This window comes from Scyliorhinus canicula, chromosome 9, assembly GCF_902713615.1.
Source record: "Scyliorhinus canicula chromosome 9, sScyCan1.1, whole genome shotgun sequence".
Classification (NCBI taxonomy): domain Eukaryota; kingdom Metazoa; phylum Chordata; class Chondrichthyes; order Carcharhiniformes; family Scyliorhinidae; genus Scyliorhinus; species Scyliorhinus canicula.
Window position 1 is genome coordinate 131,885,372 of NC_052154.1, and position 22,991 is coordinate 131,908,362.

Genomic DNA, 22,991 nt, shown 5'->3' on the forward strand with positions numbered 1-22,991 from the left:
CTCTGGGTGACCTACAATGGTCGTGAATATTATTTTGGTGCACCGGAGGAAGCGATGCAGTTTGCGAGAGACAATGGACTGGCAGGAGAAGAAGGACAGTGACTTTGGAGGAGGTGTTTGGGGAGGTTGGTTCTCCCTGCCCCCTTGCTGGGGAGTTCGGAGTTTGAGGTGTGTTTTTCTTTGGGGGGTTGTTTTTTCTTATTGGGCTGTTATTGTTGCAACTTGGTTGCCACCTTGAGTGGGGGAGGGGGGATGGGCATCTTCCTTGGGGTCTTTGTTTGTTGCTTCTGTCAGGCCAATCTTGATAGGATGGGAGAGCGTCGTGTTGGGTGAGTTCATTGGGTTCTGTTTTCTCCGGGGGTTATTTCCCTTTGTTCCTCTTATTCTTTTCTTTCTTTGTTTGTTGTTATTGCTGTTTGCACCAAGGGAGTGTGTGAGCGGGGAGGGCGGGGAGAAGTCAATGGGGAGTAGGATGTTAGGTGCCATGGGCAGGGGCTGCCAGGCTAGCGGGGCGGGCTATTTCACAGGAGCGCAGTGGGGGTGAGCAGGTTAATGTGTTAATGGGGGTTGGGATTGTTGCTTTGTATGGAGGGGTTGGGGGGGGTGTTGCTGACAGGGGAGGGGCTTTTGAAGTACAATATGAGGGAGGTTGATGACGTGGACATCTGAGGGCAGGCCTGGTGGGCCTGAAGATCGGGGATCAGACCAGGTTAAGGAAAGGGTGGGTAGGTCAGGTCTTTTATTCTCGCTTAGAGGCGGGGGGTGGTGGTCCTGGATAAATAAGCGGGTAGCGTTTGAGGTGGGAACATAGTGGCAGAATCCGGGGGAAGGTTTGTAAAAGTGAGTGGGAAATTGGTGGGGATGCCGTTGGTTTTGTTGAATGTTTATGCCCCAAATTGGGACATGTTGGGTGTGAATCCCGCCGCCGCCAGCCGCCGAATTCTCCGGCACCCGGAGATTCGGCGGGGACGGGAATCGCGCCACGCCAGTCAGCGGGCCACCCCCGGCGATTCTCCGGCCCACGATGGGCCGAAGTCCCGCTGAGTTTATCCTGGTCCCACCGGTGTAAATTGGACTAGGTCCCTTACCGGCGGGACCTGGTGGCATGAGCGGGCTCCGGGGTCCTGGGGGGGGGGGGGGACGCGGGACGATCTGGCCGCGGGGTGCGCCCCCCTGGTGGCCTGGCCCGCAATTGGGGCCAACGATCCACGGGCGGGCCTGTGCCGTGGGGGTACTCTTTCCCTACGCGCGGCCATGTCAGCCTCCGCGATTTCCGACGCGTAGGTGAACCCCCCCGTGAATGCGCGGGGATGACATCATGCTCCCGCGCATGCGCGGGCCAGCGCCGGCCGGCGGAGTCCCTTTGGCCCCGGCTGGCGTGGAAGGCCTTTAGCGCCCCACGCCAGCCGGCGGGGCGCCAACCACTCCGGGGCAGGCCTAGCCCTTAAAGGTGCGGAGGATTCCGCACGTTTGGGGCGGCCCGTCGGCGGAGTGGTTCACGCCACTCCGTCCCACCAGGACCCCCCCCCCCCCCCCCCCCCCCCGCCCCGCCGGGTACGGGAGAATCCCGCCCGTTGAGTTTGTGAGGCGGGTGCTGGGGAAGATCCCAGAACTGGACTCATATCAGCTGATAATGGGGGGCGGGGGGGGGGCTGGAATTGTAATACAGTTATTGAGCCTAAATTGGAACGGTCGAGCCTGAGGTCGGGGAAGGTATCAGCGGTGGCGAGGGAATTGAAAGGAAGATCAAACAGGCTTTGTGAAGGGCTGGCAGCTCGCGAGTACTATAAGATGGCTCTGGTACCGGAGGTGATGGTGTCCACGGACGCGGAGAAGGTATTTGATTGGGTGGAGTTGTACTTGTTCGAGGTTTTGGGAGGGTTTGGGTTTGGCCCGAGATTTGTGGCATGGTTAAGGTTGCTGTATGTGGCACCAAAGGCGAGTGTGAGGACGAATAATATGAGCTCATGGAGCTTTGGCTAACACGGGGTAAGAGGCAGGGGTGTCCGTTATTGTTATCACTGTTATTGTTTGTGCTGGCCATAGAGCCGTTGGCGTTGGCTCTCAGGGGGTCGGCGGAGTGGCACGGGATTATGAGAGGACAGAAGGAGCATCAGATGTCGCTCTATGCCGATGACCTCTTGCTGTATGTTTCGGACCCGCTAGAGTATGGGAAGAATTATGGGTCTGCTGGAGGGTTCTCGGGGTATAAACTGAATATAGGGAAAAGCAAGGTTTTCCCGGTGAATGAGCTGGGACAGCGGGCTAATTTAGGGGGATGCCATTTACAGTAGCGAGGGATAGGTTTTGGTATTTGGGGATGCAGGTAGCGAGGGAATGGACGGGGCTCCATAAGTGGAACTTAACAAAGCTGTTGGAGGAAGCCAGGGAGGATCATAAGTGGTGGGATACAGTGCAGTTGAAATTGGCGGGGAGGGTCCAAGTGGGAAAAAAGAATATTCTGTGAGGTTCTGGTTTATTTTACAGGCTCTGCCAATCTTTAAACCAAACATCTTTTTCGGAAAGTGGAGACAATCATTTGGACTTTGTATGGGCGGTGAAGGTGCCAAGGGTCGGGAGGACCCTGCTACAGGGGAAGAAGCAGCAGGGGGGGCTTGGCGTTGCGAAACCTGCTTCATTATTATTGGGCAGCCAATGTGGATAAGTTGCGGCGATGGTGGGAAGGAGAAGGGATACAGTGGCCTAGAGTGAAGGAGGAATCTTGTGAGGGGTCAAGTTTGAGGACTATGGTGACGGCAGCGTTACCAATGACTCCGAGTAGGTATTCAAGCAGCCCGGTGGTGCAGTTCACGGTGAAGTGATGGAATCGGTTGAGGAGGCATTTTCAGGTGGAAGGAATGTTGGTATTAACGCCACTGTGCGAGAATCATTGGGGGGGGGGGGGGGGGGGGGGGGGGGGGGGGGGGGGGGGGGGGGGGGGGGGAGAGATGGATAGTGTATACAGGAGGTGGAGGGAAGTGGGCCATGTTGAGGGATCTGTATTTGGAGGAAGGGTTCCCAAGTCTAGGGGAGCTATGGGAGAGGGTAGAGTGAGTTCAGGTATCTGCAGGTTAGGGGTTTTGCTCAGAAGGTCTGGTGGGGGTTCCCTAGGTTCCCGGGATACACCCTGCTGGAGCGACTGCTGCTTCCGGATGTGGATGGGGAGGAAAGAATTGGGGATATACAAGAGGTGGAGGGGGGGAGGGGGAGGCATGGAGGCGAGAGGGTGGTGAAGATCAAGGCAAAATGGGAAGGGGAGTTGGGAGGGCAGATCAATTGGGGAGTATGGAGTCAGGCACTGTGTAGGGTAAATGGGACCTCCTCCTGTGCAAGGATGAGCCTGATACAGTTTCAGGTAGGTGGACAGGGTGCATATGACTCGGGCGAGAATGAGTGGGTTCACTGTTTAGCCAGGACAGTGGAGGAGGAGGTGGTGCTGGACACTTTGGTGGCGATATTTGGGGTTTCAGAGAAACCAGAGCTCATGGAGAGGAGGAAGTCCGATGCCATGGCCTTTACCTTAGAACATAGAAACTACAGTGCAAAAGGAGGCCATTCGGCCCATCGAGTCTGCACCGACCCACTTAAGCCCTCACTTCCACCCTATCCCCGTAACCCAATAACCCCTCCTTACCTTATTGGTCACTAAGGGCAATTTAGCATGGCCAATCCACCTAACCCGCACGTCTTTGGACTGTGGGAGGAAACCGGAGCACCCGGAGGAAACCCACGCAGACACGGGGAGAACATGCAGACTCCGCACAGACAGTGACCCAGTGGGGAATCGAACCTGGGACCCTGGTGCTGTGAAGCCACAGTGCTATCCGCTTGTGCTACCATGCTGTGCTACCTTGTGCTACCTCTCTGACTGCACGGCGGCAAATTTTACTGGAGTGGCAGTCGGCATCGCCACTGGGGTAGCGGTTGATTGGGTGACCTGTACGACTTTCTGCGGTTGGAGAAGATAAAATATGAGTTATGGGGCTCTGCAGAGGGGTTGAGAAAAGATGGGGGATGTTTGTGACTGTGTTTGAGGAGCTGTTTGTCGCTGGGGGGGCGGGGAGGAGTATTTGGGGGGAGAGAATTTGTACAGAGTGCATAGTTGATTGCTGGGAAGTATGTTTCCCGGGGTGTTTATGTGTTGTAACCTGTTTTGATACATGTTTGTAATAAAATTTTATAAAAAGTTTTCGGGGAACCTGGGGCCCCTGCTGGAAAGGGCATTCAATGAGGCGAGGGAGAAGGCCTCCCCCCCCACCCCGCCCCCAAACATTATCACAGCTCTCTATTTCCTTAATTTTGAAGAAGGAGGGGGGGTGAGCAGTGTGGGTCCTACCGGCCAATTTCATTGCTAACTATGGACGCTAAGTTGCTGGCCAAGATCTTGGCCTCACGGATTGAGGAGTGCGTGCCGGCGGTGATAGGGGAAGATCAGACAGGGTTTGTAAAGGGGAGGCATCTGTCGACCATATTAGACGTTTGTTAAACCTTGTAATGATGCCCCCAGAGGGACGAAATATGGAGGTGGTGATTGCCATAGACGCAGAGAAGGCCTTCAATCGGTGGAGTGGAATTATTTGTGGGAGGTGTTGGGGCGGTTTGGGTTTGGGCATGGGTTTGTTGATTAGGTCCGGCTGCTATACCAGGAGCCAGCAATGAGTGTGCGGATGAAACGGGTGAGTTTGGAGTATTTCAGGTTGCACCATGGGACAAGACAGGGATGCCCACCCTCCCCATTGCTCTTTGCCTTGACGAAAGAGCCACTGGCGATGGCACTGAGGGCGTCAAGGGATTGGCGAGGAATAGTGCGGGGGTGTTGGAGAATAGAGTTTTTCTGTATGCTGACGATCTATTGCTCTATATATCAAACCCTTTGGAATGTATTAGGGGGATTATGAGCATATTGGAGGAATTTTGCCGGTTCTCGGGGTACAAATTGAGTGAGGTTTTCCCGATTCAAGAGAGGGGGCAGAAGAGGAAGTTTGGGGAGTTGTCGTTTAGAGTAGTGGGGGCGAGCTTCAGGGGCGGGATTCTCTGCCCCGCCACGCCACACTTCTGCCCCAACCGGCCGGCGGGATTCTCCATATTGATGGCAAAGAGGAAAACTTTTATAGATTAATCAAATCTCTTCTGATTGATTCCATTTCTCCAGCATTTGCATGTCACATACTAGCTCTCCTTAGACTCTGGGCTAGATTCTGTGCCCCGCTGCGCCACATTTCTGTCTCAACCCGCCAGTTGGATTCTCCGTTATGCCGACCGGTCAATGGGGTTTCCCATTGTGGGGCAGCCCCACGCCTTCGGGAAACCCCCGGGCGCCGGCATAACGGAGAATCACGCCGGCAGAGAATCCCAGCCCTGGTATTTGGCCATTCAGGTGGCAGGGGAAGGGGAGCAGCTATACAAGCTGAATTTGGCTCGGTTGGTGGAGCAAATGAAGGGGGATTTTACTAGGTGGGATGTGCTCCCACTGTCGTTGGTGGGACGGGTGCAGTGGGTAAAGATGGCAGTTCTCCTGAGGTTCTTATTTGTGTTCCAGAAAAAACCTTTCTTAGAGTCCCCCACTCTGCTCATGCATGCAGACCTCTCACCGGACCCATCATGGGCCTCAGTTAACCCCAGTGCAGACCCTGTGGGTTCACCAGCTCCCACCCACCTTCCAGTTGCCATTCTGAAAGGGCAATCCCTCCGCTGTTATATCCCCACAAGCCCATCAAGGAGAACACGGAAAGTGCTGCCTGCATTTCACCAAGCCAGATGCCTTTTCACCTAAAGACTCACAGACATGAAGCCCCATTAAGGCCTGCGAGTGACTCCAACCCTAGAGCTGCCAAGACTTAACCTTCCCCTGGCCCTGGATTGCACTTACCTTGGTCTCTCCACATCCTTTCTGGTGCCCCCTCTGCAACTGGCATCCTGGAGGGTGATGGTGGCCTGAGCGCTCACCTCTGGTCTCTCCTTTGGAGGCGACGTCAGCAGGTTCTCATTTTAATAAAGCAGTTGTAAATGGCGGCGGTGTGACAGAAACGATGAATAATCAGTGAGGGGTGGTCCTGGAGGGAAGGCTCGTTCATGATATTTATAATTTAATTTATTAAAAGTTCCCAGCCTTCCACAATGGATTTCTCATCATGCCACCGGCGAGAGGCCTAGAAAATCAGAAATCGGATCTCGCCGGGCTCAAAAATGACCCCCTATTTTAACTTGCACAAGTGAACTATGCTTTAAAGTAATGTTTAATGTAATCTTGTTTTCCAAATATAAGCATGGAAAATTGAAAAAAAGATCTCAAAACATGACACAAAACTGGCTTTTCCCCCCATTTTCTGCTTTGTTTTTCTATTATTTCTTATTTCTCTTCTCTTTCTCCTAATTTTCATCCTCTCTGCATTCTACTTTCTCGCTCCTAGTTTTCCTTCTTCTCTCAGGTCTTCTCTCCCTTCACTCTTCCATTTCTCCCACAAACAAAGCCTGCCATTACAACAATGCAATACATTTAACACTGATTCAATTGACCAACCTGCTTCATAGTCAATAACAATCTTTATTAGTGTCACAAGTAGGCTTACATTAACACTGCCATCAAGTTACTGTGAAAATCCCATAAGTTGTTTTATTCCAAAACCAAACAAAAGTAAAACACTTGACAAAAATCTATGCCGAGGTATTTTTTGGAATATATTTGCTCCAAGGATGATGTTGATACTGGCAAGACTACCCTCATTGTCCATCGCTAGTCACATACTTCCATGTAGCCAAGATTGCGTCCTAAACTAGCAATAGCTAATAGCAGAGCAACTGTTCCTGCAAATACATCAGTTCAGACTTTGTTTGAGGGATATAACTCTGGATTCCTCCTCTGACTACATAACCATGAGAAAAATAGGGAAATTTGAATGCCAAAAAATGGAAGGTTTTGGGTCAGGTGGAAGGTTGAAGTATTAAAAAAATCTGAATCCCAACATCAACCTGGCCTCTCCCAGTTTAAACAGAAGTGGGAGGGGAACGGGCAACCAACTTGGCCCGAGGTTTGGTAATTTAAATATTATAATGAGGCTGTCATCCTCTAATGATCGACAATTTAAAATTTGATTTTTTTTCTTCTGAGAAACTGGTAACTAACAAAAGGTGAAAATTTCTTGATCAAGGAAATAAGTGCCTTTTCACTGACCTGCCTTAGCACTCCCTCCCCCCACCTACCCCCTTACCTTGGACAATTCCACTTGGACAATTCCAATCTCCTCCATTAGACCTGTGGTATCCCATGCCTCCCTCCACCCTGGCCTGTGATCCTGCCAGACACGGATCTCTCCCCCCCCCACCCCCAACCACACTCAGTCATTGATCTCTCATCACTACCCCGACCTCCAAACCCCTTTCCCCCATCCCAACTCCCTACTCGACATCCAACATTTCATCCCTCAAGCCTCCAATCTTCCACCCCTTCCTCGAAGCCTCCGATGACTCAGGCCTCCAATTTCCACAACTCTCCCAACGTCTGTACCCAAACCCCTAAAGACATGCTGGGCTGGATTCTCCGATCTTGCAGCTATGTCCGCAGGGTCCGTTTCGTCTTACGACCAGAAAGTCGGTGCTGCCCCCGCACCAGTCCTCCAACCGGTGTGGGGGCGCGTAGCCGTGCACCAATACCTGCGGATACGGCCGCAGAATGGCCGGGGCCAAGGCCCCGCATGCGCATGGCGGCGGCCGTGCCTCGCACCGTATGACAGGGCGCTGGCCGCGCATAGACCTGGCCTGCCAGATAGTATCCCCCTGTAACCCACCCCGCCACCCCAGACCCCCCCACCCCCACCAGTCCTCGCCATGCCCCCCCTGCCAGGGGCTCCCCCCCCCCTGACTGTGGCGGTGCTGGACTCAGTCCGCAGCCACTCGTGAGGTGCTCAAACGGTGTGAGCACAGGTGATGTCCTGACGCCATCCCAATGGCATGCGGCATATTCACCGAGTACACCGTTTTTGAGGGGGCGGAGCATCACAAAAGTGGCACCGCCCCCGATTCCGGCATAAATGGGGATTCTCAGGCCAATCGCCAAACGCGAATTCAGCGTTGCCGATCGGAGAATCCAGCCCTTGATCTCTACTAAATTTATCGGGGCCTGAGGGAAACCATTCTTCCAGATTCCTGACCTCAATCCAACACTCTCACCCCTAGGTTCCTGACCTCAATCTAACGCTTCCACTCCTCTACACCCGCCTCCCCACCCCCCCCCCCCCCCCCCCCCCCCCCCCCCCCCCCCCGCCACATCCCCCAAGTACAATTTTAGCCCATTGTAACAATTTCAGGGATGAGAAGATCTTTGGCCCATCTAGCCCACCTCTACAAAGTACCGCCATGGTTCATTTCAAACAAACCTCAATCCCATCTGTTCAGAAGAACCTGTCTTCTTACTCCTTGAACTTCACTAAGGAGTCTTGTTCCACCTGTCCAGCAATTTATGCCCCAAACCTTTACCATCAATTCTGAATAACAATTCCGTATTTCTTATTTTCTTTCGTTGTCTTGAATTTGTAAATATGACCCCTTGTATTTAAATTTTATACATGGTTGAAAAGATCACTTACATTCAATTTCCCAAATCCCTTTTATAACTTTAAACACCTGAGAAAGTGGACTTTATTCTTAAACTACTTACGCTGATGGCGCTTCTACAATGTTGTTAGAAAGGAAATCTCTAGATCCAGTGACGACAAAGCCATTCTGACCTGTGTCCAAGTACTGGTTAAATTTATACACTGAACAGCTGAGCCCCAGCACCAAGAAAATCCCTGGTTTCATCCTAGGTCTACATGAAATCAACTTATCTCAAACAGAGCAGCAGCAGGAGTACTGTAATTGAATCTCAACACTCTTGCTGATCATTATAGAGGGACCCCTGGCAGAAGTGTAACGTATTCGAAGTTTGAATAGGGTTTGGTTTTGAAGACCCCAGTCAAATAACCTTTTGACTATTGTCAAAGCTCGCACACAAACAACAAGCTGCATTGAACCATATTCCAGGAATGAGTTAATGACTTGAGGAAAACAGCAGAGAAAAGTAGTGAGAAAGTGACAAATTTAATAATTTAAAAATCAGATACATATCACAACATGTTAATTTTCAGTGGAGTATTGCTGTATTCTTTTGTTAGGTGCAGATGTCTGTGTACATCAGTCACAAGTGACAGATGCTGAGATCTTTCAGATTATCATGAATAACACCACTCGGAAAGCTTGCTTCCGTGGTATTTCAAAGGACTACCTTGCAGTGGTGAGTAATTAACATCGAGATCTTTTCAACTGATTGACTCAGGAAGCTTGATGTTATGTAGTCGAGTGGTTATGAAGTTTACAGAAACGTAACACAAGTGAGTGTTATTATTGTGATAAAATAATGGAACTATCAAGGTTTGTAAAGATATCTATGTATTAGCCCAGCAGTGTGTGGTAGTATGACTAGGGGTATTATGGTACCTGGAAGTGTGAGCTGCTATTGATGCAGAGGACTCGCTGCCCATTGGCCCATGTATGTCATGTGCCTCTCAGCCAAGGTAGCTCTGCCTACGAGGCGGGGTATAAGAGCCCGTGTTCCCCGGCAGTCTGCCATTCTTCTGTACGTGTGCTGCCGGGTACACCTATTGTGTATTAAAGCCTATCGTTCAGACTTTATCTAAGTTTCTTGTCCATTGATTGTGCATCACAGTGTAAGACAGCTGAACTGATATCAGTGTAGAGTCAACAAGTATCCAAGGGTGCTGGCTAAGAGGAATTACTAAGTTGGACAATGTATGTCCTAACATGTCCTAACTTGCACCAAGTCCCATTCATCCATTATTGCTGACCGGTATTGGGTCACAGTTCAGCCATGCTATAATTCTAAAATTCTTATCTTTGGGTGTGATTTAACGGTGGGGGGGGGGAAATAAAGAGTCCCATTTTGGGTGCATTTAGCCGGGTGTTTTTTGGCACCTGCAGCATCGAGAAAGACCTCGTTATCAAACGGGACTCTTGTTTGGCCTCAGTGAGGAATGTTCTGCCGTGGCTGCGCTGATGAGCTCAGCTCGTCAGTGCATGAAGAGATCGGGGCGCCATTTTAAAATGTCGCTTAGATCTCTCAACCTCTCTCAGATTTGGCACTACGTCATCTGGACCCTCCCCCCCCTCCCCAAACTTACCTGTTAGGTGGTCTTCGAGCACCCCCCTCACCCCACCTCATAAGGGCAGGGCACTCTTGGGCCCGATCTCTGACATGGGCAACCTGGCACCGCCAGCCTAGCACACTGGCAGTGCCCCTGCCATTCTCGTAATGCTACTTGGGCACCCTTGCAGTGCCAGGTTGGCAGTACCAAGGTGCCAGGCTGGCAGTACCAAGGTAGCAGCAGGAGTCTCAAAGCCCAATTAGCCAGGGCCTCCGATGGCCTTGGAACCCCCAAGGTGCCGTTACGCCTGGTCCACATTTGTGTGGACCAGTGCTAAACAGCGCCATGGCGAGGTCTCTCAGGCACGGGCACTATTTAAGTGAGCATTACTGCTCATTTAAATATGTAAATATGGATCTCGCCCAACGAGGACAAGATCCAGAATCGTGATATCCTGCAAGATCTCATTAGATCTCGCAAGGCTTTTGAAGCGTCACAAATCTTGCGAGAGGCCTCATCGTGTCACATAGTCGGGCATGAAGAAGTCACTCGATCATGCCCATTATTTTACAACTCTCAATGGCCTAATCCTCCCTTTATCTGTAATCTCCATTAGCCTCGAGGCCCTTTCAGATCGCAGTGCTCCTCTAATTCAAGCATTTTACACAGCCATAATTTTCTTTGCTCCATTATTTGTTGTTGTGCCTTCAGTCGGCGAGGCCCTAAGCCAGTCTTGGGAAACCTATACATGTAGCTCATCTGGGTTCTGAGTGTGGCCAATGAGACCTTCTGTTGACTGTTGTCCATACGTGGGTTGCTACATTCCGCTGATTTCCTTCTGCATAGTTTTTTTCATCCGAAGTGATACACACGTAAAACAAATGTGGACCAGGCGTAACGGCACCTTGGGGGTTCCAAGGCCATCGGAGGCCCCGGCTAATTGGGCACGTGAAGTGATGTGCATGCTGATTGCACACAACAGTGCCTGTGAGAGCCGTGCGCTCCCTCTGCTTCCAAAGCATAAATATTTATTTTTGTTTTTACCACTTGAAGTTGATGTAACTTTATTAATATATAAACGATTAACTAGTTATGAAATATTTGGTGTGTATTCAATCTTATTCGCAGGGTCATGGTTAGTCAACAAGCCCAATTTCAATCTTGCGGCCCACTTGAGATGAAGGAAGATCCTCAGAACACGACAAAGCTTTGATAAAGAGTCATCGGACTCGAAAATTTAGCTCTTTTCTCTCCCTACAGATGCTGCCAGACCTGCTGAGATTTTCCAGTATTTTCTCTTTCGAACACTACAAAGCACTTTGCAGCCAATTAATTACTTTTGCACTGTTATAATACGAGTCCAATAGGAGTTCAATATCTACTGCTGGAAGCTTGCAAAGTAGGGCACATCTTGAACTGCCACAGTATTTAAAAATATTGCAGTGGCAATTTAAAGGTAAGTCTCCTTTAGAAGCACAAAATAGTGGACAGGCCAAAAATTATTCTTTTTAAAAACTAAATTTAAAGTATCCAATTTAGCGTGGCCAATTCACCTACCCAGCACATCTTTTGGGTTGTGGGGGTGAAACCAACGCAGTCACGGGAAGAATGTGCAAACTCCACACGGACTTTGACCCGGGGGCGGGATCAAACCCGGATCCTCAGTGCCGTGAGGCAGCAGTGCTAACCACTGCGCCACCATGCCGCCCCCAAAAGTCATTCATGATTAATTTATGGAGCAATAACTGCAAAGGACAAAAAGATAAAAGCAATATTAGAATAGATGGCATTGAGGTGCGTAGGGAAGAAGTGTTGGCAATTCTGGACAAGGTAAAAATAGATAAGTCCCCGGGGCCTGATGGGATTTATCCTAGGATTCTCTGGGAAGCCAGGGAAGAGATTGCTGAGCCTTTGGCTTTGATTTTTATGTCATCATTGGCTACAGGAATAGTGCCAGAGGACTGGAGGATAGCAAATGTGGTCCCTTTGTTCAAGAAGGGGAGTAGAGATAACCCCGGTAACTATAGGCCGGTGAGCCTCACGTCTGTTGTGGGTAAAGTCTTGGAGAGGATTATAAGAGATACGATTTATAATCATCTAGATAGGAATAATATGATTAGGGATAGTCAGCATGGTTTTGTGAAGGGTAGGTCATGCCTCACAAACCTTATCGAGTTCTTTGAGAAGGTGACTGAACAGGTAGACGAGGGTAGAGCAGTTGATGTGGTGTATATGGATTTCAGTAAAGCGTTTGATAAGGTCCCCCACGGTCGGCTATTGCAGAAAATACGGAGGTTGGGGATTGAGGGTGATTTAGAGATGTGGATCAGAAATTGGCTAGTTGAAAGAAGACAGAGGGTGGTGGTTGATGGCAAATGTTCAGAATGGAGTTCAGTTACGAGTGGCGTACCACAAGGATCTGTTCTGGGGCCGTTGCTGTTTGTCATTTTTATAAATGACCTAGAGGAGGGCACAGAAGGTTGGGTGAGTAAATTTGCAGACGACATTAAAGTCGGTGGAGTTGTAGACAGCGTGGAAGGATGTTGTAGGTTACAGAGGGACATAGATAAGCTGCAGAGCTGGGCTGAGAGGCGGCAAATGGAGCTTAATGTAGAGAAGTGTGAGGTGATTCACTTTGGAAAGAATAACAGGAATGCGGAATATTTGGCTAATGGTACAATTCTTGGCAGTGTGGATGAGCAGAGGGACCTCGGTGTCCATGTACATAGATCCCTGAAAGTTGCCACCCAGGTTGATAGGGTTGTGAAGAAGGCCTATGGTGTGTTGGCCTTTATTGGTAGAGGGATTGAGTTCCGGAGCCATGAGGTCATGTTGCAGCTGTACAAAACTCTGGTACGGCCACATTTGGAGTATTGCATACAGTTCTGGTCGCCTCATTATAGGAAGGACGTGGAAGCTTTGGAACGGGTGCAGAGGAGATTTACCAGGATGTTGCCTGGTATGGAGGGAAAATCTTATGAGGAAAGGCTGATGGACTTGAGGTTGTTTTCGTTAGAGAGAAGAAGGTTAAGAGGTGACTTAATAGAGGCATACAAAATGATCAGAGGGTTAGATAGGGTGGACAGTGAGAGCCTTCTCCCGCGGATGGAGGTGGCTAGCACGAGGGGACATAGCCTTAAATTGAGGGGTAATAGATATAGGACAGACGTCAGAGGTAGGTTTTTTACGCAGAGTTGTGAGGCCGTGGAATGCCCTACCTGCAACAGTAGTGAACTCGCCAACATTGAGGGCATTTAAAAGTTAATTGGATAAGCATATGGATGATAATGGCATAGTGTAGGTTAGATGGGCGTTAGTTTTTGACTTCCCATGTCGGTGCAACATCGTGGGCCGAAGGGCTTGTACTGCACTGTATCGCTCTATGTTCTATGTTCTAAAATACCGTGGATGCTAGAATCTGAAACAGAAACAGAAAGTGCTGGACAATCTCAGCAGGTCTGACAGCATTTTTAAAAATTAATTTATGGGATGTGGGTGTCGCTGGTTAGGCCAGCACTTGTTGTCCAGTCCTAGTTGCCCTTCAGACCATGGATCATGGATTTTACAGTGCAGAAGGAGACCATTCGGCCCATCGAGTCTGCACCGGCTCTTGGAAAGAGCACCCTACCTAAGTCCACACCTTCACCCGATCGCCGTAATCCAGCAACCCCACCTAATGTTTGGACACCACAGGGCAATTTAGCGTGACCAATCCACCTAACCTGCACATCTTTGGACTGTGGGAGGAATCCGGAGCACCCGAAGGTAACCCACGCATACATGAGAGAATGTGCAGTCTCCGCACAGACAGTGACCCAAGCCGGGAATCGAATCTGGGTCCCTGCTGCTGTGAAGCAACAGTGCTAACCAGTGTGCTACCATGGTGGTGGTGAGTTGCCTTCTTGAACCGCTGCAGTCCTCGAGGTATAGGTACACCCACTGTGCTGTTAGAGAGGGAGTTCCAGGATTTTGCCCCAGCAACAGTGAAGGAAAGGTGCTATATTTCCAAGACAGGATGGTGAGTACTTGGAGGGGAACCTCCAGGTGGTGGGGTTCCCAGGAATCTGCTGCTCATGTCCTTCTAGATGGTATTTGTCGTGGGTTTGGATGGGAGGTACTGTCTCAGGAACATTGGTGAGTTACTGCAGTGCATCTTGTAGATGGTAAACACAGCTGTCACTGTTCGTTGGTTGTGGAGGGTTTGAATATTTGTGGAAGGAGGAGCAATCAAGCGGACTGCTTTGTCCTGGATGGTGTCCAGCTTCTTGAGTTGTTGGAATTGCACTCGCTCAGGCAAGTGGAGAGTATTCCATTACACTCCTGATTTGTGCCTTATAAATGGTGGGCAGGCTTTGGGGGGGTCAGGAGGCGAGTTACCCGCTGTAGGATTCCTAGCCTTTGACCTGCCCACTCCTCTGGAACTTGCACCTAGCACTGACCATTCATATGTATGTCTTATTATCCTCTCAATCTTCTTCGGAAGATGGCTGGATGTGTCTCCCATTATACCGGAGTCACAGATCACATGACCTTGGTATAGAGACCGAATGACGTGTCTGCACCACTACCTGCTGGTTGAGGTTGCATCTATGATACAGTCTAAAGGCATATCACCACATCCCCCTTCCTAACAAAACATTCAGATGATTTTTTTTTTTTTGCAGGTAACATTGAACATTCAACTTTATTCATTCATTTCTGTAGCTAGTAAAGTGAATGAGTTGTACTAAAGTGTCCACAGGCATGCTGTGCCTGACAAGTGGCCATTTCCTTTGTACGGCTCTCATTCTTTCGAATTGTTGCCCACCTCGTCGTAGACTGGTTGACTTGCCGGCAACTTGCTTCTCTTGTGCTTTGCCCTGTGCCTTTGAAGGGCCTATATCCAAGACTGCCATCACTTTCAGTCACTTTCTCTTCCACTTTTTTGCATGATGTTGCTTGCTACTTGCGACTGTTTACGTTGCAGGGACGAGAATATTTTCCCAGTCTTCTCTTTTTTCTCATAACTTTCAGGGCACAGTGATTTATTTTGGTGTGTCTCTTGGTAAAAGAGGTGGGGGGGTGGCATTGTTAATTAGAGATAGTATAACAGTTGCACAGGTGTCAGAGTTGCCTCCTATTGTAATCTCCATGTCACTGTTTTCAGCATCTTCATGTATGTGCTCCCATTCGTCATTGATGTCATTGACTGCTTGGAAGTAAATTACCGGAGCCATTTCAAGGACTTGTAACAGGTCACCATATGAAAATAAAATGAAATGAAATGAAATGAAATGAAAATCGCTTATTGTCACGAGTAGGCTTCAATGAAGTTACTGTGAAAAGCCCCTAGGCGCCATATACCTCCAAGATCAGTTTTTTTCAAGATTGGGACGACTTCTTGCGTCTCTGGTTCAATCAATAGCTGATCTGCGGTTGTATCAGCAGCTTCAATTTCTATATATGCCATCTCCAAACTCCTGCTCTCCACAGAGTCCAGAGCGGTCTGGGCGTTCTCCGTGACACTTCGATTTTGCTTGAAGACCACCAGAGCCGTGCCGCTGGAGCCTCATCTGTACTGCTGGGGAAGTGATTTGCAAGCAGCTCATAGTGTTTGTCATCTGTCTCACCTTCCATCTCGTCACTTTCTGCATCATCGTCGATAACTTCAAGCAGATATTCGTAGTAATTAGCCTCAGATTCAGCATCATCATCAATCTTTTAGCCTGAAAAATATAACTTTGCATACGTAATTATTGTTTATGAAATGGAGCTCCAAGTTCAAACTCAGTCTTTTGTTTGGCCGCCAAAGTTTGGCTTAAAATTCCACCCTGTGGAACTTCAGTGGGACTGAAGACGTTGAAGAACGATTCATTTGATATAGTTCTTGTTGCTGTTCTTGGAGTGCTCTGACCCCTGTACTTTGGTTTCATTCGAATTGTTCTTACTGTCTTGCCCTCCCTCCAGTCGATTGTGCAGCCGATGATTTGTGGTTCAGCAAAGAACGATTTCAGCAGCTGTGAGTCCAGTCAGCTGATACACTTCAGTGATCACCTCATTTGTGAAATACTCCTTGGGCCCGAATGTAAACTCCAGACTGAAGCTCCACGGCTTTCCATTCTCTGTCCATTTAACACTCACATCTCACAGATGCTTTAAAACGGGTTCATCATGTTCTCATATCATGCCATTGAGCCTGCGGGTTCACGTTCTACAAGACTGTTAGCCAGAATTGCGAATGCTCACCGGCAGTTCCGTACCCTTGTCTGGTTTGTTGTCCTCCACTAGGATTTCTTCTAAATCCTCATACACCGTGAACACAGTAATGCCTTGCAGTCATTCACTGTGCTCAGGTGACCAGCCACCTTCTAGGATATTTAGCCGCTTGACTAAATTCAGGGATTCACATGATTTTATCTCATGTACTGAGTCCACATCCATGTCTACAATGTGAAAGGGTATTGTGTGCTTCATGCCTGCACTGAAAACACTAGTTCGCAAATATCGAAGGTCTCCAGAGTTCTTGTTCTGCTTCTTCAGCCCTGGCCGATCAGCAAAATCCCGCTGCACGTTTAGCTTTTGAAAATTATGTCGACTCATGAGGATCGCTGTCGCTTTAGGGTCAAAGTCAAAATGAAAGAAAGCATCATCCAGCATTACCTTTGATTTGAGTCCGGACATAAACATAGAACATAGATCAGTACAGCACAGAACAGGCCCTTCGGCCCTCGATGTTGTGCCGAGCAATGATCACCCTACTCAAGCCAATGTATCCACCCTATTCCGTGTTTATCTCATTTACTGCATGTACCGCTTGTGCATGGTCCATGGTGGAACGCGCAAAACATTCATTTGCAAAGTGCCCAACATCTGGAACAAAATTTTCTAAAGGCCGGATATTACTGCGGGGCATGTCGAGTGCCACACTTTTGGCATAAGATGGCGGCGGCGGCTCCTGTTGGCTGCTTAAAATGGCTGCCCACACTGAGACCACGATTCTTCATGATGTGCGCCACAGCACTAATGGCACTCGCTTCTTCTTCCATATTGGCGCCAAACTGTTTGGTGCAGAGTCCGTCTATTCTTTGTGCAGCTATCTTGTTAACCTGGCAAATCTTCACTGCCTTTTCCAGCACCAAATTTTCCTCCTGCAGTAATGTTGCCCCCATCAAGCAAACCAAAGACAATTTGGTTGTGGATTAATTGAGATTTCAGGTGACTGAAGTGGCATGGTTGAGCCTTCAGCCTCAAGTCCATGACAAAACTGTCAAATGATTCGTCAGGTCTCTGGGTACTGTTGCGTGAAAATATTCACAAGTAGACCTTAACGTGAGCAAAAGAAGAAATTTATTGTTGCAGAGCTCTGGGAGAAAGTCCTAGACCCCTCGGTCTTGCTGGTACACTTTCTCGCTAAACTGGCTTAATATACACTTTCAAAAGCAGAATTAGTTTGTATTGTCATTTACATATAGCCAATCAATTCTCTTAGTATCGCAGTTAATTCCATATATAGTTATCAATTCTTTACACAGTATGTTACATTCGCCCAATCAATATGTTGTGTACGTGAGTACATAAGGTTATGAGTCGCCAGTCATAATGTCATGAGTTGCCAGTCCGAGATGTGGATTTAGAGGCCACCCCGTCCTCTCGCAGCTGTCTTGACAGCTTAGAATAACAGCTCCTGCAGTCCGTGGAGCATGGTCCTCACTTGACCCATTGTCATTGGCGGATACATCTGTTAAGAGTCACTCTTAGTCCAAAGTTCACTGTCTCAGCAGATGATTTACACCAACAGTACGCATCCGGAACACACAGCGCTCAAACATTTAATTCTTCTTATGGGAACAATGCTTATTCAAGTGCTTCATCACTTCACCAAATATAAAATTCATAAACTTAAAAATTATGCTCCCTCTACCCAAGTCTAGGTTACTTGTATGTAATAAGAAAAGCAATGGTCCTAATACTGATTTCTAAAAGATCCGTTGCAAACTTTACTCCAGTCATAGAATTTTTCCTGAAAATATAAAACAGAAAGCTTTTAGTATGTTGCAACTACTTGCACCACCAGGAGCAGACCTGAATCATAGAATTTACAGTGCAGAAAGAGGCCATTCGGCCCATCAAGTCTGCATCGGCCCTTGGAAAGAGCATCCTACTTAAGCCCATGCCTCCACCTTATCTCCGTAACCCAGTCACCCCATCTAACCCTTTGGGCACTTTATCATGGTCAATCCACCTAACCTGCACATCTTCCGGAGCACCCAGAGGAAACCCATGGGGAGAACGTGCAGACTCCACACAGACAGTGACCCAAGCCGGAAATCGAACCCGGGTCCCTGGTGCTGTGAAGCAACAGTGCTAACCACTGTGCCACCGTTCTGCCCCAGTCAGTGAACATCCAGTCACAGTTACTCTCTGCCTCAGTCAATTTCAGACCCAAGCTATCCCTTCAATAACACGAGCTTCTCTTTTTCAAATAGGTATGTTATGTGGTATTTTTTGAAAGTCTACATATACAAGGGCAAGATTCTCCGTCGGCCGACGCCAGAATCGGGAAATGCGATTGGACGGAGAATTGGTCCCAAAGCAGAAATTGTGGCAGGCGCCGTTTTGACACCAAATCGCAATTCTCCATCCCCTTGACAGCGGAGTTGTCAATGGGTTCCGGATTGTCTGGACAGTAAACTCCTTTGCATATCATTAGCGGGACCAACCCGGTATTCACTGGGGACTCTGTGATTCTCCGCCTCCGATGGGCTGAATTCCCGATGGCGAGTTTTACTTATGCTTTTAAAAACCAGCACTGTGGCTGATGAGGGAGAGCGAGGTGGTAGGACACGGAGAGGCACGTCCATGGGCTGCCGGGCCGTACACTGGCCGGCTGCCTGGGTTGGGGGAGGTGGCCCTGTCAGGGCCGGGGGGGTTGGGGTGGGGGAACGGCGGAACGGGCTGAGTGGCTGGGGTGACCGCCCACCAGACTGGGGCAGTGCCCAGGCATGGACCGCCATTGCCGTGGCCTGCAAGGCAGCCATCTTGCTGTGCACCCCACTGACCGCCCACCTTGGCCCCTGGTACTGCAGAGTGACACCGGCCATATGGGTCCCCCAACCCATCCATCCCCACACACCGCCCTCTGCCATACCCTCCACTACCCAACCGTCCGCCACCTGCCGGCAGGTTGTCAAGGGCAATGCCCAGAGTAGCCCTTATGGCGGTGCCGGGCAGAGGTCGCAGAGTGTACTGCTGGCAAGGGCAGCACCAGCCAACATTACCGCTGGCAGCAGTGATGGGCACCAGGGCCACAGACCCCATGGTGCTGGGCATCGCCAGGGCCAGGAGTGCGCGGATGGGAGGGGGACATGTGGGGACAGAGCATGCAGGGCCCCCATGTAGTTCGGTGGACCTGACTGGGCACGGGGATACGCACCATGTTAACATGTTGGCCTTCCACCTCCTGCAGACAATGCACATTGGAATTCAGCCAGCAATGGTGGCCTTCTCCCTAGCCACCGCAGCCCTGGGGGCGCCCTGCGGCTGAACGAGCTGGAGCTGCTCAAAGAGGAGGAAGCTGCTGCAGCAGAGCATGCAGCAGCGGAGTCTTCCCCAGAGGAACAGGAGTCAGCTGTCCAGGATGGAGAGCCGGCTTCCCAACAGGCCGAGGAGGAGGATGTGCAAAGAAGGCGACGCATGAGGCCTTGTGTGCATTGGCAGTGCATGTCATTCGAGAACCTGCCAGACCGGGCTTGCCGTCGAAGACTCCAGTGAGCAGGGAGACAGTGTGACATATCTGCCAGCTCATGGTGCACGTGGCACCGCAGGGGAATGGGAGAGGACACATGCCCCCAGTGGTCGACGAGGCGATGGTCGCCCTGAACCTTTACACCACGGGGTCCTCCCAGGTGCCGAGTGAGGGCCTATCTGGGACCCCACAGATCTCGATTGCACAGGCGCATTTGCGCTGACACAGAGGCCCTATATGCTCAGTTAGCACAGTACATTAATTTCAATATGGACCGAGTCCACCAGGATGTCCGGGCAGCGGGATTCGGCTTCATCGACAGGGTGCCCCGAGTACAGGGGCTGATTGCCGGGATGCTTGTCCCCTACGAGCAACTGCAGATGACAGGCCGCTCCACACAAATCAAAAGGGGTTCCACTCGGTGAACGTGCAGCTGTTATGTGACCATCAGATCCGCATCATACACGTCTGCACCCAATACCCGGGAAGTGTGCATGATGCCTGTGTCCTGACACAGTTGATGATTCCTGACATGATCAAGGTGACCCCCCCACCATTCGACGGGAGGGGGGGGGGGTTGGATCCTGGGCAACAAGTGTGATCCACTGCGGTCGTGGATGATGACACCTATCCGGAGGCCATAGACAAACAGCGAGACCCGTTACGACGATGCCCATCCCTCTACCAGTGGCGTGATCGAGCAGTGCATCCTGAAGATGCGGTTCAGGTGCCTGGGCCCCTCTGCAGGGGCTCTCCAGTATGATGTTGAGAGGCTCGCCTGCATCGTTGGGGCCTGCTGCGTCCTCCACAACATTGCGCAGCAGAGGAGCGACTTGCTGGAGGAGGATGAACGCCAGGCCTCCTCCAATGAGGAGAATGCGGGGGTTGGGAAGGATTGGCAGGACATGGGACCCAGGCAGGCACGGGAGGCTGCACGACGTGCGCGCCAGGGCCAACCCACACAAGATGCTCTAACCAGCTCCAGATTCACCGACAAAGGGGCGTGGGAAACAGGCCAGCGACACGGACACCGCATTCTCCCCCCGACGACCCCGCACCTGCAAGCCCCTCCGTGATACATACCTGCCACACACCACAGCTTGCGGATCCTGGATTGGCAGTAATACCAGGTCTGGTCCATGGGATGACAACCTGCTCTGCGTTGAGCTCTGGTGCCTTACTCCTGTCCATGGTAGCGCTTCTCAACATCCACTTTGGTGATCCCTGCATGTTAGCTGGCCATTCCATCACACGTCCCATCGGATCCCTGGGGTGATGGAGGTGGGGACGGATGGGGGGGGCAACCGGGAGCCCAGGCCACCCACGTCTGCCCATTACCTCCCCATCCCCCTCTCTGGCCAGCCCAGACAAGCCCAACCCTCACACCCATCTGGCAGTGCACCGAGGCAGGTTCTGAAGTTGTAACATTGTTAACAGGTGTTTAATGTTCACAAATATTTCAGATAAGTTCCCCAGCCCCTATAACTAAACTGTGCCTTGTGCCAATGCAATCTTAACTGGTGTCTAAATTTATGGCCTTACAGGCCTCAACACGAGATCTTGGTGGATCCTCAGATGGTACATCAGGAGTGGAGGCGATTCCCTCCTAGTCCCAGTAGTCTTCTGGATCGAACGGGCCTGGAAGGCCCGGCTGCTGCTCGGGTGTCCCAGGTGGCATGGTGCCATCCTGTTCTGCCTGCTTCCCACCAGATGCCCCAGGGACGGGGGGACGGGGGGTCGGTCCGAGGTGCTACAGTGTTCGGGCACCTCCCCTGCGGGAGTCACCGTCGGGCCCCATCACCTCCTCTTCTCCCCTCGGAGTGCCTTGTGGCCCCCGTGCTATCTCCACGGGTCAGGAGTGCGAGCAGAGCTATCCCCTGAGGCTCTCCTGCCACATGCTGCTGCCAGTCCTGGAGGACCGCTCTGGACTCGCCCAGGGTCTGTCTGCTCGCGTCCATGGAGCACAGAGAATAGACCACCTCCGTCTGGGACTACGCCACATCACCCATTGATTGTGCTACCACCTTCTAGGTCTGTGTCACATCAGCCAGTGACTGCGCCATCTCCCTCTGGGACTGGGCCACCTCCCTCTGTGTCTGCTTCACATCGGCCAGCACCTGGTCAATGCTGCCAAAGTTCGCAGCCATGGCCCACTATATCTGGGCCACGCTCAGAAGCGCCGCTGCAATTTCAAGGGGCTCTTGCACATGACTGCCTGTGTGGCGGAGACCCTGTCCTGCGCCTTGGCCAGTGCCTGCACAGAATGCCCCATGACTTAGACATGCTGATCCATAGCTGAAACCATCGCCCCCCCCCCCCCCCCCTCCCCCCACAAATACCTCCATCGCGGACGGCACCCGTGTCGTGTGGGCCTGGGTGGCATGCATGGTCGGGACCACCTCCTTCACGCGGTTGGACTGCTCCAACTGCACTGCTGGTGCTAGCCCCTCGCTGAATGGGTCCAGATGCAGTGCCAGTTTTGCTGACACGGAAGTCCACAAATCCTGCTCCGGCATTAATACTCAGTTTCAGGAATGGAGAATCCCGCCCAATATCCACTGTGCTATCTTTATCAACCCCTTATTACTTCATCAAATCATTTGATTGTGGTATTCACCACTGTTGTATTATATTGTACATATTGGTATTGCAGTAAGGCCCCTGTACTACAGGTACGGGGGTAGATCCCTGCCTGCCCATTAGGCAGAGTATAAATGTGTGTGCTCTCCGTACAGCAGCCATTTCATCAGCTGCTGTAGGAGGCAACACATCTTTGTGTAATAAAGCCTCGATTACATTCTACTTTTGTCTCGTCGTAATTGATAGTGCATCAATGGTGAAGTTAGTTCGCCACAATTTGCCTTTAAATAATCACAACCTGTTGTGCATTGATTGCTGTCCCATGCAAAGCACTTACAGCTACTTAACTCTTAACACGTATGACCATCCCACTGCAGGGCATACTTGTCATATTTACTCTCAGGGTGGACATGTAAGAAATTTGATTGATAAAACCTGGTGTAAGTTTTATTCAATCATATAAATTCTGGAATATCCAGCTAGGCATTTGAACACCGTTGAATGTGTTCCTCAGACTTCTAAAATCTTAATATGTCACTTGCCTGCCTGGG

General features: G+C 50.4%; 1 protein-coding gene across 1 annotated transcript in view; it reads left to right on the plus strand.

The window, feature by feature from the left end:
* Positions 1-22,991, plus strand: part of LOC119971702 (fascin-like) — a 68,640-nt gene that overhangs the window by 22,306 nt on the left and 23,343 nt on the right. Inside the window, exon 3 of the mRNA XM_038807610.1 lies at positions 9,150-9,268. Within this exon, the coding sequence (XP_038663538.1) occupies positions 9,150-9,268 (119 nt within the window). The remainder of the gene's footprint in view (positions 1-9,149; positions 9,269-22,991) is intronic.